Here is a 19621-nt window from a genome sequence, read left to right on the forward strand (position 1 = left end):
ATGCAAGTTGAAGAGAATAAAATTTTCTCAAGTTATAATAAATTTCATTTGAGAAAAAAGGATTTAAGAAAAATCAATTCGAATGGAAAAGATATTTTTATTTTCACATAATTTTCATATTTGAAGACAGTGTTATGTACAATATTGCAATTCATTCTATTTGCCAGAAATATTTTTTAAAAATGGATACAATAACCACACCATAATTACTACAATTATCACAATGAATAAATTTATAATTATTTAATTATTTGTAATAAATTATTTACAAGTTTACAACATTTGACACTAGCACTAAATGTCTTGAGAGTATTAAATATATCACAGGATATTGAGTAACTCTTTGCGTCTCAAGCATAATCTACATTAGATCTGAGATAACTCGAACAAATAAGTTAATAACTCAAATCGCAACATTTCTATTGCTTTTGCTAGTCACAAATTACTAGTTGGATTGGAATTCCACTGCGGAAATAACAAATTCGAGAGTTACTGCGATGAAAGGCCAACCTATTCACGATTGCACACTGATAATCATTGAATGATCAAGTACATTGATTCACATGAAATACTTACACACATGAATACATAAAATAATTCAACAATACACAATATTCTGAAAAGAATCTCAAGTTTTTCATTTAAAATTATCAGTGCAACATACAACGAGAAGCAATGACAATACGGTAATCTCAGCAATCGAAGATAAAAGTGGAATTGAAAGTATTGTAGCACCATTCTAAATAAATGAGTGCCGTCTCAATAAAGAATAAAAATTTACTAAATCTGGTGTAGATCTGAAATTGGAAAAAATGGAAAAATATTTGATAGATAACAGTAATTGACCACCTAATACTTTTATTTTGCAATACTTATGGGATATAAACGAGACTGAGCGACAGGCTGTATGTAAGTAATACTAATTTTAACCAATTTTAAATGCAGGGAGCACAATAGTTGAATATAATCTACTTGAATTATTTAGTTTGAAAACAAACATTTTGTAGAGCAAAAATAAGATTACAAATACATTTAATATCAATTTTTCACAATACTAATAGCTTGATACATTACTGAACTCTATAGTGAGCTAAATGACAATGGACCAATTGGTTCAATGAACTGAGTTTTTTTTGACAGATTGTCTCTAGTGTTAAAACTCCACTAAGGTGAGATGATATTGAGCTTTTGACAAACAACTTAAACAAAAAGTAAAAATATTATCGTAACCGCAAGTATTATCGTAACCGTAATCGTAAGTTAAAATAGTAATGTGATGCTATGATTCCGTAATGATATCATTTCAGGTAATTTTACAAAATAAATCTACCCATCTTGACTCATGAGTATTTTCGACGATGACTAGGTGTATGACCATTTCGCATCTCATACTACAAAACATATTCAAGTATTACAGTCTTATCGTCAACTTTCAACTTTACAGATAGTTTACAAAAAATGTCAACGAAGACAGTATCAATAAAATTATATTATTCAAACAAAAATCATCTATTGCACTAACTTGATACAGTAATATACTGTTTATAAGAGTAATTAGACCGTTTTTAAAGCTTCACAAATTGAACTTAGCAATAAGCCTTGAATAGAATAATATTTTCATATTACTATATATTCCGATGAAGTAAACTCACAGATTATTTCCCTCATGCTTCTACGGATAGTAATTTCTCATTTCCTACTGATGAAGTCTTTTTACTCATCACAACAAGAACTTTCCTGAGTTAGTTCTTTATAACATCAGTCAACTTAGTCAAAACTTTGAAACATTCGAGAGGGAGGCAGCAATTAATTCATGCTACAACTCCTTATCAATACTAAATTCTTCTTGTCAATATAGAGCTTTCAACTCCTGCTGATATGATTTCGCATTGAAATGTGGCATTATCAGGGGGACTCGACAATTCAAGCATTAATTGTACTCAGAATTGGAGAAAGATTACCTGAAGATTGAAACGTCGACTTGTGTTAGTGGTGATGTCCCATTGTGAGTATAAGTGGCAGCATAGCTCCGAGTACGAGTACAAATAGCTGATTCATGCGGAAAGCCCCACCGACGCGAGCTGTCAATTCGGGAAGAACATGTACCGTTGCTACATACAGGAATGTGCCTGCACTGAACAACATCGCAATTCCAGTCGCATTCACAGACGACAGCGTTTCTTTTCCCTCCTAAAAACACACAAAATAATATTTGTTAGAATAAAATGAGTAAAACAATAGCAATTATAACTGTAATTCAAAAATGTAAGTAGTGAAAGTGTAGTGTAAAAGGGTCGTAAAATAAGATTTGAAATTTTTCAAATTACTGTAATTTTCATAAAGGAATATTGTATCATCTACTAAGTAGATTAGTATCTAGAGAAAATTCTATCTGCAATTAAAATTGAATTTAAATTAGGCCAAAGCTATTTGTTATGTGACTTATTTTTACAAAATTCAGCTGTAATTACTGTTACTTTGTTCTTTTAATATGAAGGAGACACATATTATTTTGCTGAGGGTAATGCCCATGAGCTCACAGCTTGTATTCGGGTAATGAGATGAACATAGAAAATATAGAAATAAAACTTTTATGGCTCAAAATGTATGAAGTGAAACTTGAAATGCAATACTGAGGGATTATTTGTTGTTACATCTCTTGGCAAATTTCATAGCCAATATTATTCAATTGATTCTTTCTATGCTTGTAGAATTTGAGATGTTTTCCAGTTTTCAAATTGAAGGTATTAATCTTAAATTACCACCATCTGGTCATTCACGGTTGTATAGAGCATATTAGATTTTAACGAGGAATTAAATTAAATTTACGAGAAAATATCATGAGAAAATGATTGATTTTTATTTTGTACTAGTTCTAGAAAGACCCATTGCTGTTTAAGAGGAAAGTATTTTACAGAAATATTACTGAGCCCAGAAAAATTATGTATTTAATGGAATTTTACTTGATGAGAAACTGTTTGAAACGTTCAATGATTTATTGAGGGAAAGGTATGATGGAAATTATCTAAATATCTCAAAAGCACTGACTGATTTTTCATATTTGTTATCTAGGACAAATATTTACTTAGTTTGTTGACTTTCCATTTCCAATTCATATTTAATAAACTGAACGCTGATTTAGTGCGATTATCTGTTATTAAAGACTTGCCTTTCCTATTCCGAAGTAGGTGACGAGAGACAGAAGAGGAGCAGCCAAAGAGAAAATCAGCAAATGTCTTCTAATTCTCTTCCTGTCAACTCCTTCATGCATCAAAAATGTTACTAATCCAAACGCTGCTGGTGCCTGTTGAATATCAGAGAATATATGACATTATCACTCTATTAGTTGTAAATATTATGATATTGAACCAAGATTATGTGTTTTTATAATTATTGATGAATGAGTATAATTTGACACTTGATAATGGGATAAATACCCGAAACTAGTCGTGTCAGAAATAAAGTAATATAATTAATCAAGGGTACTGGTAATTCTTTGTAAATTAATTTAAATAAGCCCTATTAAAATACTTGAAAAAAAATATTAGTTAATTATAAACATATTAGATAAAAGTTGTGCGATTAGTACAAACAACAGACATATTCTTATTTTTATTTTTATCGTTTACATCCTTTCAAAAAATAACCATTTAAAATTTATAGCTTGAAAGAGTTGAAAATCAGTTGGAATTCAGATAGAAATTTCAGCCTAAATTAATATTAGACCACAAGACGACGAAAACAACAACTTGCTACACAAACAACACCTGCAGAGTTGATTAATTTGCCTTTAATTGATAGACTGATTGCAGTGCTTGTTTCTTCAACTATTCTATTTGATCAGTTGAAATGATACAAGTGTTTTATAGCAAGAATATCAATGCGAATATATACTCCAAGGTCAGTCGAGATACCACAATAACTTCATTGACTGGAACCTATTATATATTCATATTTCACGGATTCATATTTTCACAATTGATTAGTCTACTCATCTCTTTTTCTCTCAAATTCCAACTTCCTTATAGTTAATAAAGATAGAACGATTCTGTTCTAAAAACTGTAAGCTTGAGCCACATTTCCGAAAATACCCAAAAATAAGTGAGTTTTGGCCACTTTTATCCTATTATATTAAGCAAGCAATTTCTGTATTTTTATACATCTATATCTGGTTATTAATGTTCAACGGATCTCGAAAACGGCTCTAACGATTTTCACAAAATTTGGAACATAGTGGGTTTATGATATAAAAATTCGATTGCACTAGGTCTCATCCTTGGGAAAACTTGCTGAACGACATAAAAAGGATAATTCATCCTTGGTTGAAACAGCTGTGGATAGTAAAAAAGTGAGTGAGCGAGTGAGTATGTGAAAAATCAAAATATCGCATTCCCGAAATTCATAAGATGGCATATTATAGCCAGTTGTGAAATATAAACATGATCATTTTAGAGAATTGTGTTCTGTTTATCAATAAATAAAAATAACGAGCGAAGCTCGGTGCCCCGATATTATATTTTTATAGTGCCAAGGTCTTAAGAGCAAGGTCTCACTTTAGTGCTGAGTTATCATCTACCTTGTCATTGTGATCATTTTTATGCAGATTGCGCCAAAATGGAAACAATAGACGACAAAGTTTTTAAATCTGCTCAACACGCTAGCGAAGTTCGTCGTTTTGTTGTGATATTGCAAATTGCCAGAATGGAAACTAGGCTTGAGTAGTTATCTCTTTTCTGTATAGGGCTACTTTTTATAGAAATGGAAAGAAAAATAAAAATCTCAGTACCCTTTTTTAATTATTTAATCACAACATGTTTCCTAGTTATTGAGTAGTTATTATTCTGTACAATAGGAGCTAAGCCACAAGAGGCTTCTTTCAGTCGGCACGACAGGATAGGAATTTCTGCGACTGGCTGATTGGGTTGGTGTATCGAGTTAGCTTTCTGTCCAGCCAATCGGAGAGCTTCCTGTCCTGTCATGCCGACTGAAAAAACGCATCGTGTACCTCGGCTCTAATATTGACAGTATAGGGACCGCATTATCCATATTTATCTATAGACCTAGTACCACAGTATACATACAGTATGGAAGCATGGCTAGTACCCTGACGCCAAAATCCGCCATCTTGTTAGGAAGCGCCGCATTGAAATAGTATTGATGTTAGGTTCGGATCACTTTAATGATCCGGATCAATTGATCTCATTCACTGCCACGAGCCAATCAGAAGACCAGGATTGGAACTTTCCAAGGTCACGTGACGTGTCTAGTATTTGCGTCATGTAAAAAGCATTGGTTAGATAGGCGTTTGATTACAAGTTTCCATTCTGTACTTATTCTGTGCTAGTACTATCACGAGACTGATAGGCTATTAGAACAATAATTACTATCACGAAACTATTAGACTTGATAGTTTAATCAAGTTGGTAGAACGAACCTTGTGCAACATGATGGCCACAAAGACAATCATCTCGACATCGGTGTGCGTTGTGGTGGCCGCGGCGCCCAGGGCGACTCCATCCACGGCTGCATGCACCACCAGGCCAAGGGTGGCCGTGATTCGGCCTCCGCCCGCCCCACCTACTCCATGCTCCAGATCTGCACCAATGCACAACACAAACGTATTAACTACAACCAACACTTTACCGTGTTTTCTCACGGTATGTTAAGCTTGATCATTTATGCACAGTCAATAGATGAATACTCTACAGAACAGTAATTTGTATATGCAGTGAGTTGAAAGAAAAATTGCTTAGTTGATTCAAGTTATTTATATCATAGAAGTAATAATGTCAATCGCAGTCTGCACATTTTTTTACAAAAATCGCGCATTCCTCAGGTTGGCCACTAACGGTAGGACATGCATGATACACATGAAGTCATATATTGTTGTGTCATCACAGCAAAAGGCTTCAAGTAAAATTTTTGGAGGTTACGTATTTGTATCTTTGATTTTTTGTTCTTTATTTTTTCATCGCTGCTCTGTTTGAAGTTAAACTATTTTCGTATTATTATAATTTGTAATTTTCCAGTGGTTCATTTATCGTTATTAGCTACTTTTTTATGTTAGATGCCTCTCATTGATGACAAAACAAGCATGATGAGCATGCATGTACATGCATGTACTACCTTTAGTTGCCAGCTTTAATCGGAAATAGGATATTTCACTTACACTGAGATAAATATTGGAGTTAATAAGTCTAATAAAATTCTATTATGAGAATATTGGAGGTATCAATACGTGGATACTGATTATATATAAATTGAAAGAACAATTTTCATCCTCATTCAGCATCTGTGACTCCACCTCTTTATCCTTTTTCGAGGATCTTTCACTCAAAAGCCGGTTTCCGAGCTCTAGAATTTGGCTAAGTTCTGGACTTTAAACAGCTGAAGTCAGAAAATTGGCTTTCCGAAACGGGGCGTAGTCGTAGTCATTGTCATAGTCACGTTTGAATTAAATTTCGAAAAACTAGAAAATTGAATACAAAATAAAATAAAGAGAAAATAGTGTAAAGTTTCAGCTATTAAGAATTATTTAGGAATGTTCAATTTCGTCAAGGAAAAACGTTTCCAATTATAGAAATGAGACAATAAAAACTGCGACTTCTGTCATAAAAACTGCGACTACGCCCCGTTTTGGAGAGCCAATTTTCTGACTCCAGCTGTTTAAAGTCTAGAAGTTAGCTAAATCCCGTGCTCGGAAACCGGCCCTAAAAGAACAAATAAAGTGCTAAGTTCCTTGTTGATACGTTTGATAATTACAATGCAAGAGAATGCGTAAATTTGAAAAAAGACTATATAAGCGGTATTTCAATGTTATGTAACTACAAAAAACTGTACATAGTAAAACTGCCAATTAAAATTTATAATTAGAAATACGACACGAAATTAATGAAAGACAATAAGTCATTACAGGTTAGAAACCAAAATGGATCATTTAGTAAGAACGAACAATCGTGCTAACATTCCACTTCATTAATATTCTATTTTCTACTCATAATTTTTTTCAGAAAAATGGAATTATGTTAGCGACTGGAACCAACAGCTCAGTGAAGAATCAAATGAAAATGGCAAGTTGTGACAAAATCGACGCCACGGTACATTGTTAACACCGTCGAGTTTTCAAAATTGATTTTTACGCTGGTCTATTGAGAGACCGTGAAAAATCAGACAATTCTATATACTGTAATATTACATTTTTCTCGATTGGAATCGAATCTTCAATTCGAGATCTATGAAACTTTATAGTAAATATCAGAGTCATCGATATACGGACAAACTTTTTGACTGAGAATTTTTTATCGTAAATGATTGTTGCATTGTTCCATGGTGTCACCGAGGCTGGGTTGATAGAATTAATAGATAAATGGTTTATTTAAATCGAGATGATATATAAAAATTTAAAATAATAGTTTCAAAATAAAGTTTTATTGAGAACAAATATAAAATGTGAATTCTAAACTTGTAATTTATAATTTTGTTGTTGACGTGTCATGAAGTCATCACTGATTTTGAGATGTGGTTTTTGTCTGACGACGAAGCTTCCTTGTAGCTTTGCTTTTCCTGTTCTTCTCTCTGAAACATGGCTGGCTGATGTGTGTTGTAATTTTGTGCTCTCTAAATAATTTTCTGTTTAAGTGAATTTATTAATGTTTTAAATTGAGTTTTAATCAGTTTATAGTGTTCTATTTTGTCTGTATATTGTTATTTGTGTATACAAGCCAATAGCCACTGTTTTTCAAATATAATCTGGATAAGTAATTAGCTCGTAGTGACTAGATGCTTAGGCTTGTAAGATATTGTTCTTTGTGTATTTGTGTAATATTTTGCCAAAATTCATCTGAAGATTATAAGTTCATTTGCTCTGAAAATTGGATTTCTCATTCATAGGCGATAGATCCATTCATAATTTATCAAGAATCTATTACGTAGGAGCCGATAAATTTCCTTAGGTTAATAGGTGTTAAATGCTATCCAACCGAATTAGGAGAAATTGGTAGCACGGCAATACATGGGGATGAGTGACAATGCGGACGCTTTTGGAAAATAGATAACATTGAAAATCAATATTTATTTTCAAAAATCTAATTATTTATGTAGGCCTACAAAGTAATTTGATAATTTAGTATGGTGAACAGCTAGGTCGTATAAAATAATGAATAAATGAATAAATGAATAAATGAATAAATGAATAAATGAATTTATTTCCTTCTTGAGAGACATAGTAAAAACACAAACAGAATCTTGGAAATTAACTGATCACGTTATCCAGTTATTGTGATCAGTGTGTAATACATAATATTAAATTTATAAAACAACAATAGTTTGAGTCTAGTCTAGCATAATAAACTTGAATAGTCGTCAGTACTACCTGCAGCGTGTAAACATCTTGTCTAATACACCATGGATAATATGATCATTATTAGGATTTGCAATATTATAATCAGTTAATATCAACAAAGTAAACAAAGTAGGTAATATATAAACATAAGATAATAGAACAGAATAGGCATATAAACGGATAAGTTATCTCAATACAGTTCTCAAGGTCGATGTATCATTCAATTCAAATAGCCAATGTATGAGTTTTTTACAATATTTAGTGTAAGAAGCACATATTTTAATATTAAGTGGTAATTTATTAAATAAATAGGGCCCTATAAACAAACAAGAATTTCTAAAAATACATTTTTTAACTTTAGGGGTACGGTACAGAATCCTATCATTACTTCTCATATTGTAATACAGGTTTTCAATTCCACAATTTCCACTTATTAAATAAAACATTTTTAGAACCTTAAAAATATAAAGATTTTGAATAGGCATGATTTTCAAATTGCAATATAAGGGGAAAGAGCTTTCTCTTTTTCTTTTATGTAATATTAATCTAATAATATGATTTTGTGATATTCGCAATCTATTTATGAAAGTTTTGAATGTTCCACCCCAACATATCAAACCGTACTGGAGCCGAGAATGAATCAAAGCATAATATAATGATTTCATCAGAGTTTGATCACATAAATTTCTGAGATAATAGAATTTCCTTATTGATCTTCTAATGTCACCATGTAAAATCTGAATGTGTTTTTTCCAAGACATTTTTTCATCAAATGTTAGTCCTAAATATTTAAAAGAGTCAACTCTTTCAATTTCTTCGCAGCTGCAGTCTTCTCGAGTACACCCTTGAGAATGATATAGGATTGGGGCGGAAAAGTCTACAGCTCTATAGTCGAAGTTTATGTATTTTGTCTTAGATACGTTAACTATCATTTTATTTTTACTGCACCATTCTCTCAGGATACTCAAATCAGCTACTATATTATTTTTTATAACTTCTTTGCTTTTATGGGAGTACAAGAAAGCAATGTCATCTGCAAAGGCTTGAATTATTCCATTGAACTTTATATTTAAGAGATCATTAATAAAGATAATGAATAAAATAGCTGAGGAAACGGAGCCCTGGGGGACGCCGACGGTGACGGGAAGGGGGCTACTGAGGCAGCCCTCAGCGCCAACCCTCACCTGCTGTTCCCTGTTACTCAGAAAACTGCGGAACCACCGCAGCGCCACTCCCCTGACTCCGGCCGCCTCAAGCTTTAAAAATAGAATTTCATGATTAATTAAATCGAATGCTTTTGTGAAATCTATATAGAGACCGGTTGTTTTATTGCTATTATTCAAACTATTGTAAACTAGATTTGAGAAATTTAAAAGGGCATCTTCAGTCGATTTTCCTTTTTGGAAGCCGAACTGCTTTTGGGAGAAAAAATTATTTTTATTTAGGTAAGTTACTAATCTATTTATCATAAGCTTTTCTAGGATTTTTGAGAAAACGGAAAGCAAGCTAATAGGTCTGATGTTATTTAATTTTATTGAATTTTTCTTTTTGAAAATTGGTATTACGACACTCATCTTTAACATTTCTGGGAAAACTCCTTTACTGAAGCTTAAGTTAAAAATATGGGTCAGTACGGGTGCAATATATAAGGCAATTCTTTTTATTAGTAGAACATTAAATTTATCAAAGCCGGATGATTTCTTATTTTTAAGATTAGAGATAACTTTTAAGATTTCATTATCTGTAGTTGGTTCTATGAAAAAGGAACGGCACTGATGATAAAGACCAAGGCAGACAGAAGAAGGTGTATTGCAATCGGGCTGAACAACATTGATTAGATAACGATTAACTTTGTTGGCTACATTTTGGGGGTCGCACTCAATAGTACCGTCCTCCAATTCCACCTTATCAAAAATTTGATTACGGCTTTCACCAGTTAAGCTGTTGATTACTCTCCACTGTCTGGCCGGATCTCCATCAGCAATACGAATACAATTTGAATAGAAGTTTCTCTTTGTAGAATCAATTTCATTTTTTAGATTGTCATAATAAGTATTATAATGGTCTCTTAGGGGTGTATCATAAGGTCTTTTTTTTAATAATTTGTATAATTTCCTTCTCCTTTCTATTTTACGTAAAAGGTCTGTGGTAATCCACGGACTTATGATCTTAGCTTTTGTAAGTCTATTATTAGAATTTATAGTTTTAGAGCATTTATTAACTAGGTCCGTTAGAATAGAATGAAATCTCTCATAACTTAAATTTACATCTTCCATCTGATACACATCATTCCAATCAAGTAATTGAAGACATTCACAAACTTTATCAATATCGGTTATTGATTGCTTAGTAACAGATAACGATGAATTATCTTCAAGATTAATACGGTTTTCATCAAATTTTAGCCCTAGCAGACAATGGTCAGTGATGTTCAGATCAAAGATAGCATGCTTAAAACTATTTATTTGTCTATGTTTGATGAAAATATGGTCAATAAGGGTTTTAGTTCTTGAGGTAATTCTAGTTGCTTTATCGACAATAGATGAGAAGCCATTATTTTCCATTAAACTTAGATAGATTGTTGAATTTTCTTTACCATTTAATAAGTCAATATTAATATCTCCTACTATAATTGCATTTGAAGTTAAATAATGCATACTTTGCTCTAGTTCAGTTATAAAGCTTTTTTCTGTAAATTCTTGCAGTCTATAAACACAAAGTAATTTGAAATAATGTTTATTAATTTTCACATTCAATAGAATAGAATCGGCTGTTTTCATACAATTGAAATCTTGTTCGGTAACACAGACAGAGTTCAGAGCGTAACAAATTATTCCTCCTGATCTATAAGCATCATTACAGCGAGCAAACATATTATAATGCGGTATATTGTACATATTTAATTCATCAGAGTTTATCCAAATTTCACTTAATACTATGAACGTGACCGGGTTTTTTACGTGTGAGAATTCTGTCAGAAAATTGTTGAAATTTTGACGCATACTTCTAATATTACAATGTATTAGAGTGAATACGGTTTTTTTGTCAGTAACTGTTTCAAAAAAGATATCATTCAATGTATGTAGATAATCGTTATCATCCTCCATACCAAAATATGAAATTACAAAAACTTAAATTAACATAATATATGAAAACAAATAAAATAAAATGAAATACAATCAAAAACATTTTCCAATATTGAAACATCTCTATCACTCCGATAAAATAACCTACTTCAGATTTTCAATATCAGCATCGGTCACAATTCTCTGACATCTCTCACCATTCGATTTCCTAACAAAGAATTTTCCCTCACGAAACCATACGTACGTGTACCCTATGGCTCGGCACTTCTTTTTTAATTTGGATAAAAACAATTTGTTCACTGGGGCAAGATGCTCGTTCACAAACACTTTTTGCTTTGGAAAGGACGCGTTTATTCTGTCGGCAGTGGCAGCATTCCTATTTTCCTTGAAACGTTTGATCCACTCATCCCTGATGGCTCGACAGCTGAGATGGACGACGAGGGACGGCGGTCGGTCGTTTCGGAAGCTGGGCACACGGTGAGCCGCGATGATGTGTGCATCATCCACTGCACATCCAATCATTCCTCCGACGTCCTTCACCAGTCTGACCACGTCTTCATTGGCTGTCGCTGGAACGCCGCTGATCTCGACGTTGTCACGTCGCGTGTATTGTTCAAACGCTCTAATCCGCTCTTGCATGACGTCGTTGGCCGCATTAACAGATGCATTGGCTGCTCGCAAAAATTTGTTTTCGTTTTGCAGTTTAGTAACGTCCTTTCTTAGTTCATCCAATAAGCTATTGTTTGCGTCGACCTTATCTGATAGGAACCCAATCGATTCAACCACTCCTGCCATTTCATCTCTCACTAATTTAAGTTCTCGGAAGAAGTCATTCCTGAAACCTTCCAGTACCTTTCGCATAAAATCCTTGGTAATGTTGGCATTGGAATCCGAAATCAGACTATTGAAATCACGACAGTCTTTACATCTCCATTGCTTCACAGAACGCACTTTTGTCTCCTCACTATCGTCTTTTATGCAGGCAAGATGAAAAGATTTTTTGCAGCTACCGGAACATGCAACCACATCCGAAGTCTTACTAGAGCTTAAATTCACATTGCAAACGCCACAGGTTCCTGACATTTTAGTATGTTTAAAATAAAAACACCTTGAAAAACTTTAACTGACAGTAACTAGTTCAAACGAGAATACGGAACACGATTCAGATTGATAGAGAAGCACGGCAGTACGTCTTATCGGCTCGGCTGCCTCGACTAGACTGAAGTTGGATGAAGTTTCTTCATCCATCAAGAACGTCAATGAAAAAGAGTAATTTCAGAATGTTTAACATGGAATTGATATACATTTCAGGCGGTAAAACTGATATTAATCTAAATAAAACTGATATCAAGGAGGGAAGTTATGGAGCAAAGCCAAATGTTAATTTTTTAAGTTTATAATTACGTTTTATAACAACTTTTCAGTAGGCTAATATAACTTCCAACATAGCACGGAGCAATACCTTTAGTCGTAAGGTTCGCGTTAAAATAAAATATTTTCAATAATTGTTATTTCAATTTTAAAATGTTCAATACCTATGTGCAGTATATGTTGCATAAGCTGAGGGTGAAGCCCACATGAACTCGAGGCTTTTGCGTGGATGATAAAATGATTGGTGATGACGAGAGATAAGTGGACCTACAGCTATAGATGTGTTCCAAATCACCGAGAAGCGAAATTCCAACTCATAAATTACATTTAGTGGAGTACTTCATAGTACCGGTATCACACAGATTACACAGCGGCTCCTCAAGTGGTCCCAGTCCAAGAGTCTCAGGCGCATCAATCTTAACTTAGAATGATCGATAGCTTATCATTGCGAACACGGAGAAAACTACTTCCCTAAATCTGACATTAATGTGAGTGATACAAAAATTTAGTTTTTGATTATTCGGGATTCAATATAATGGTGAATTGAAAGTTATATAATAACATAACCTCTGAAATATATTTATTTGAAAATAGGGGTTGAAGCAGTTTTGAACAAATGTTAGTTGAAATTATTGTATTTATTGTAAATAAATCAATCAATAACCCCAAATTTTTCTGGATTTCTGTTGAAATCATGGAGATTGATTCATTTTCATTATTGGAGAGACCAAGTAGTTAAAATTTGTCTTTAATAAATTAATACTTTGAATTTAAATAACAGTCAAGCTATCATGCAAGTAGAACTTCACTTAATTCAGGAGTACTCTTGTGGCAAATAGAGAACAATATTTAGAATTCATTCAAAATTATTTTTAGTAGCTTGAATTTATCGGTATTGACAAAAATACACTACAGTTCAAAATAATATGGCATACGCCTTTGAAATTTAGTGGAAAGGATCAGTACGATAAAGGAATTCTATTTAGCAAGATTTATATAAAATTGGGGATTTCAAGGTTTCGAATGATTTATTCTGAAAAACAAAAGATGATAAGCGAATGGAGGGAGGGTTGTTGAGCGATTTTCATGGGGTTTTAGCAGGTGAAGTTTTCAACTCACCTGTGGTTGGTTTGCCAGATTCTGACGATAAGGGCTGATAATTACCTCCTCTGGATCGCGATGTTGAGCACTGATCTATGAGCAGCATCACAACGAAGCCCAGCACTAGAGATACGCCTATTAGCGAATATAAGTCTTCTAAATCTTCGTGAGTGGTAGTCGATTTGGCTCCTATAAAAGGTTCACATAGGTAAACATTTTTCATTTTATTTTTTTTATTCAACTTGAGTAAAATAGTTGTGAGTATAGGCCTATGCCATTCACCTTACACAAAGAAACCCATTATAAACAAACAGTACAAAGCATAAAGAATGAAACGTTTACTACAACTAAAAAAACTATCTCTAATTAACAATTAAATAGAACTGTTATAAATTATTCCATTGGTAAAACTCTTTTTGGGATGGTGGATGGGGTGTTTATCACTCAACTTTTTTGTTAAACTGACAATTGATTTCTCAGAGAATGCTTTCTATTCAAAAAAAGAGTAGATGGATCATTATTCTACATGAATGACCACCAAACTACAGTATTCTCTATCGTTTCCTATTTTGTGTATGTCTTTATCTTTTGTGTAGCCTGTGTCTCTAATTATTATTTCCTACAGTTAACTTGAAAAGTGACCATTCCTGCACTGATTACAGAACGCAAAGAATCACTTTTCCGCTCTAGTGCGCAAATTATTACTTTGCGTACTCTTAATACTTTGCGTATCATCTTGCAGCCATCCCAATCAGCTGTTGACATTGTTGGCGTGTATTTTGAATGCGAATTTGTTCTATCTATATTTTTTCTGATTTTCAAATAAATAAAAATGAGAACTCATTAAACTATACATTTTGAATATTATTAATAATTAGAGTATTAATAATTTAATATATATTATTATATTATATATTAATAATTAATATTATATATTAATAGAATTAATAATTAATAATATTCAAAATGTATAGTTTAATGAGTTCTCATTTTTATTTATTTGAAAATCATAAAAAATATAGATAGAACAAATTCGCATTCAAAATACACGCCAACAATGTCAACAGCTGATTGGGATGGCTGCAAGATGATACGCATATTCATTATTTCACGATTATTCATTATTTCAAATAATATTTTTTTCATTCATAAATTGATTGGTTGAATAATTATTCAAAAATTAAGATTTACTGAAAATTATTCAAATTTTCAAACTAATTGGATTAATTTAATTTTTAATTTGGATAAATTATCGATTTTTAATTTCCAATTGGATTATCAAGTTTAAAATAAATTAAAGTTGTTATTAATAACAAAATTATACAGACAAACATTTGATGGATTGCAGCCATCATTTTACCCATAATCAACCACTTCTCATATTCAATGGTAACTGTAGGAAAAATTTAATGTGAAATACGTGCGCAAAGTTCCTCTGCTGCACTCAAGAAACCATTCCGTCCTCGCCTACGGATCGTGCGTAAACGTTTCTTTCGGTACAGCAAACTGTCACTCTGCGCACTAGTTACACAAATAACTATAGATCACGGGATTTTTAGTGGACCATTTATTTATTTATTCGTGGACAGAATCACAAATCATTTAAATATGATAAGGAATTTGATTAATTAATAAAATGTCCAAAAAATAGGTAGTAATTTAGATTTTTAACAAGTTCCAGATCCTGTTTAGGTGGGAAGTGGATGCTTGTTATGAATCTATCTATAAACATTTGGGTGAAGAGCAGTTTTGGGCTGAGCCTGATGATATCTCCTAGTCATAGATTGTTTGTATCAATAAATGGAAAACTGTAAGTAGTATATTTACAAGCTAAAACGAGATAATGGATTTACCCTTTCACTATTACTACATTAACACAAGTGGAACGTTCAAACATTTTTTTTTTTTTTTTGGTGTGTGCATAGTGAGAAGGGAAGAGGTCCACATAAGGCATTTTGAGAAGAGAAATCGTGCTGCCTTCCTTCTCTTTTGGAGTTATTGGCCTGGTTGCACAACAGCCGGTTAAATTTTAACCGTGATTAATTCCACGAGAACCAATCAGAGAAGGCCTTTTTGATAAGATGGCTTCTCTTGGAATTAATCACAATTAAAATTTAACCGGCTGTTGTGCAACCGGCACTTAGAGGTAGTGATTGAAGCATCGCGCGATTGACCAGTCGAATCTCGGTTGCCTTCAAAAGCGGTCACACAAGGCCTCTTTCATCATTTGAAGCCGCGCGGTCGATGCGGGATGAAGGTACTTCAACTAAAACAAATTTATACCTCTATCTTGACCTAGACCTTTACACTATACGCGTACTCTTACTGTCTACTCACATCAACAATATTTTAGTACTATACGGTATACCCATAAGTGAGATGTAATCAACTAATCATGACTACACTACAGGTCTTGTGAGTATTGGCTCTTTCCACTTGAGTGTTTTATGCCACTTATTGTAGGCTATATCAAGATCTTGATCTTGAAAAATTTGACATTAAGAATTTTTACATGTAGTCTGTTCTATGTGACATTATTATAATAACTTATAACAAAACAAAAGTAGGCAAAAGAATAACGTACATTCAATTTGAAAATGCTTGATAGAATCTTAAATTGAATTAATATAACTTATATCTCATTTTCAATAAAATCAAGACATTGAATAGGCTAGCCTACTGTACCGGTATTGAAAAATAGAATTCAGTAGACCTCTCATTGGGTGATCAATGAAAAATCTAAGATTCAGAGACGAAAGAAACAATCTACTCACCTCCATCAGGGAAGAGTGATCTGATACCTTCGGGTATGATAACTGCCAATGCAGTTCCTACCAGTAGGCCCGCACCAAATACTGAGAACAGTTGTATTTTCGACTGAAAAGCAAGACAGAATAACATTTATCAATAAGTTTACTGAATTAAAGAATAGAAACAATCTATTATTTGTATTATTTTAGAAGTAACTCAACAGTGAAATAATATAAGTTTCTAGAGCGTGTGAATTTATTTTAATAGTTTTGAAAAAAGTGAAAGGTAGCCTAATAAACTTAGCAAATATTTGGAACTAGCTTATTGTAGGTACTTTAATTGTTAATTTTTTATTTCAAATAAGACTACGGTATTGAAAACTCTACCTATTGATGAATAGTTGAGACAGAATATCTTTGAATATATCACTGATGATAAGGATAAAGTTTAATTTATTTATAAATTTTAGGACACAAAATTACTTTTAACCTTACCTCCGATAACGACATAACAAGTGGAATCGAACCAGCTAGATAGCTCCCGATCAACATAACCAAAGAAAGGAAAATTAGAACTGATGTTTCCTCCATTTTTATATAATTTTTTTCACTATGTATTGATTAAATAAATTGAAAAATTGAAATAAGAGTTATTTGAATCGGCAACGTGTACAACTGACAGCCTGTACGGGTCCGACCCCATTTCTAAACTGAGAAGAAAAACAGAAGAGAAAGCAGAAAGCTGAAAATCTGTAGACTAAAAAGAGAATAGAGTAATAGACTAATAGAGTGTGCTTTGTGTACAGTTTTGTTGTGAGATTATAATTGCTTGAATTATGAGGAGACAATTCACTAGTTGATCGAAGAGTTCAATTTGAATATTATATGATTATGATTATAATATTATTATGATTATTAATAATATATGATTATGATTATTTGAATATAATTGCTCTTAAGGAGTGAGCCTACAGTGCTGGCAATTCCACAGATTCCAGAGAACCTGTGAAAGATAGCATAGGTCTTTTTGTTAAAATCTGCTAGATAGTGTGCTCCTATTTTAATATTGAAATAAAGGGCCATAAAGCCCTGTGCTGCAAACTAAGTTTTGCACAGATTATATAATGTGCCTGTTGAATTTTAACCGTGTGATTATAATAATTCCACGAGAACCAATCAGAGAAGCCCTGTCTTATCAAAAAGGCCTTCTCTGATTGTTTCTCATGAAATTAATCACGGTTAAATTTAACAGGCTTTTGTGCTACCGGACCTAACTATAGTAAAAATCTGGTGTGGCGCACTCACACAACTTTCCCTGCCATTATGAAAATTGATCACCTGACGCTAGTGTTCATGCGCGCATCTCAAGTCTACTATTCAAAGATCTGAGCCAGCTGGTGACAGGACAATAACGCTGGAGACACACGAGATCTGCTATCTCTTCATAGTAAATGATTAATAGAATCAAATTGCCAACAGTTTGCAATTGAATAATCACATTTACTCAAATTTTAAGCTTATTTTCAATTTTAGGTAAAAATGTTACTAGCATCAATTGAAGAGATTCTCATGCTCAATCTTTCCCACTCGAAATTTTTCGTTTAAATTATATCTGAGACCTGATAATTGGAAATCTAAAATCAAACTTTGCATAGATAAGGCAGAGCTCCTGGAATTTTTACAGATATGGGACTTTTGCTTTCGGAAAAAAATTAAGGTACCCCAATTTCTAAATTTCTATACGTTTCAAGGTCCCCCTGAGTCCAAAAAGTGGTTTTTGGGTATTGGTCTATATGTATATATATATATATATATATATATATATATATATATATATATATATATATATATATATATATATATAAACAGGATACACACGACACGGATAGATCAAAAACACTTAAAAACTTACATTTAAATGAGAATTTTCGGGGGCTGGGCCCCCTTTGTCAATCAACCAGGAAGTGAAGTGCAGATTTGAACATTCTAACGGTCGTGACAACAGAGACGCGGTAGAGATGTTGTGTAGACCATAGAGCACAGACGAAGGGAGGCGCACTGATTGAAGGAGCATTATGGGATTAGTTGGTGGGCCATGATGGGTTATTTCAAGCGGGAGATTTCAAATTTGAGTGGGTTATGGATAAGGAAAGGTGTAGATTATGAATTGATAGAAAAGAGGAGATTTAAAATTAGAAATCCAAAATGAAGTAGAATAAAATTAGAAAATGGAATATATTGTAGAATTGAATTGGAATTAAATTTATTTTTATTTCTATTGTTATTGAAAATTTATTATATATTTGATAGCTGTGAAATTTCTCATATATGATGGAATTCATTTCAATTTAATTGGACAGTTGGTGTAGATTTGATCGTTATGGTACTATTGCTGTCTGTTAAGACCAGGACTGGAAGCAGCTCCAAGCACCCAAATAAAAGCCAATTCTTTCATCTTGACATCTATGGAGGGGGCTGTGGGAGGGAGAGTGGCAAGGACTTTGACTTTGAAGCATTGGTCAAAGTTCTTGTTGTGCTCAGAGCCATGGGTGGGGATGGGTAGGAAAGTATTATTTTTAAAGGAAGCCCTGTGATTGTTGATCCAGAGGTTTAGGGCAGTGGTGGTTTCACCTATGTAGAAGGCAGGACATAAGTTGCAGGAAAGGAGGTAGATGCAATTTTTGGAGATGCAATTACTGGATTGATGGATTTGATGGGTGTAGTTAAGGTGGATAGGACTGGTAAAGGAAATGGAAGGATCAGTGATAGGGCAGGTTTTACAGCGGGGGCGTTTGCAGGGTAGGGTACCAGGTGGAGTTGGGATTTCAGAGGTGAGTGATTGGTTTTTATTAAAAATTCTTTTGAGGTTGGGAGGCTGCTTGTAAATGAGGGTGGGTGGTTGCTGGAAAAGGTGTTTGGTAGAGGGATTGGAGGAGACTCATATATATATATACAGACATACGTCTGTGTAA

At 33.1% G+C, this 19621-nt stretch overlaps 1 protein-coding gene across 2 annotated transcripts; it reads right to left on the reverse strand.

The window, feature by feature from the left end:
- Nucleotides 1-77: 77 nt before the first annotated feature.
- On the reverse strand, nucleotides 78-17419 carry LOC111048129 (zinc transporter ZIP9-A). 2 transcript variants are annotated; one of them, XM_022333994.2, is made up of 6 exons: nucleotides 17145-17419; nucleotides 16674-16776; nucleotides 13963-14088; nucleotides 5435-5595; nucleotides 3170-3304; nucleotides 78-2190 (listed from the first exon to the last, which is right to left on the reverse strand). In XM_022333994.2, exons 1-6 carry the CDS (start codon nucleotides 17238-17240, stop codon nucleotides 1987-1989), a joined length of 825 nt encoding a protein of 274 aa, XP_022189686.1. In that variant the 5' UTR covers nucleotides 17241-17419; the 3' UTR covers nucleotides 78-1986. The 2 variants fall into 2 exon arrangements, with proteins under 2 accessions (XP_022189686.1, XP_022189685.1); XM_022333993.2 differs by having other exon boundaries at nucleotides 13918-14088; nucleotides 17145-17413.
- Between the last annotated feature and the right edge of the window lie 2202 nt (nucleotides 17420-19621).

This window comes from Nilaparvata lugens, chromosome 5 (assembly GCF_014356525.2).
Source record: "Nilaparvata lugens isolate BPH chromosome 5, ASM1435652v1, whole genome shotgun sequence".
Taxonomy (NCBI): domain Eukaryota; kingdom Metazoa; phylum Arthropoda; class Insecta; order Hemiptera; family Delphacidae; genus Nilaparvata; species Nilaparvata lugens.

Bases quoted from the DNA above. Each gene is read 5' to 3' on its own strand.
- LOC111048129 (XM_022333993.2), bottom strand. From the start codon at position 17,240: ATGGAGGAAACATCAGTTCTAATTTTCCTTTCTTTGGTTATGTTGATC. The intron at 3,305-5,434 runs GTTCGTTCTACC...GATATTCAACAG, and splicing joins TGGCCATCATGTTGCACAAG to GCACCAGCAGCGTTTGGATT. The intron at 2,191-3,169 runs GCAAGTCTTTAA...GTGTGTTTTTAG, and splicing joins CCTACTTCGGAATAGGAAAG to GAGGGAAAAGAAACGCTGTC.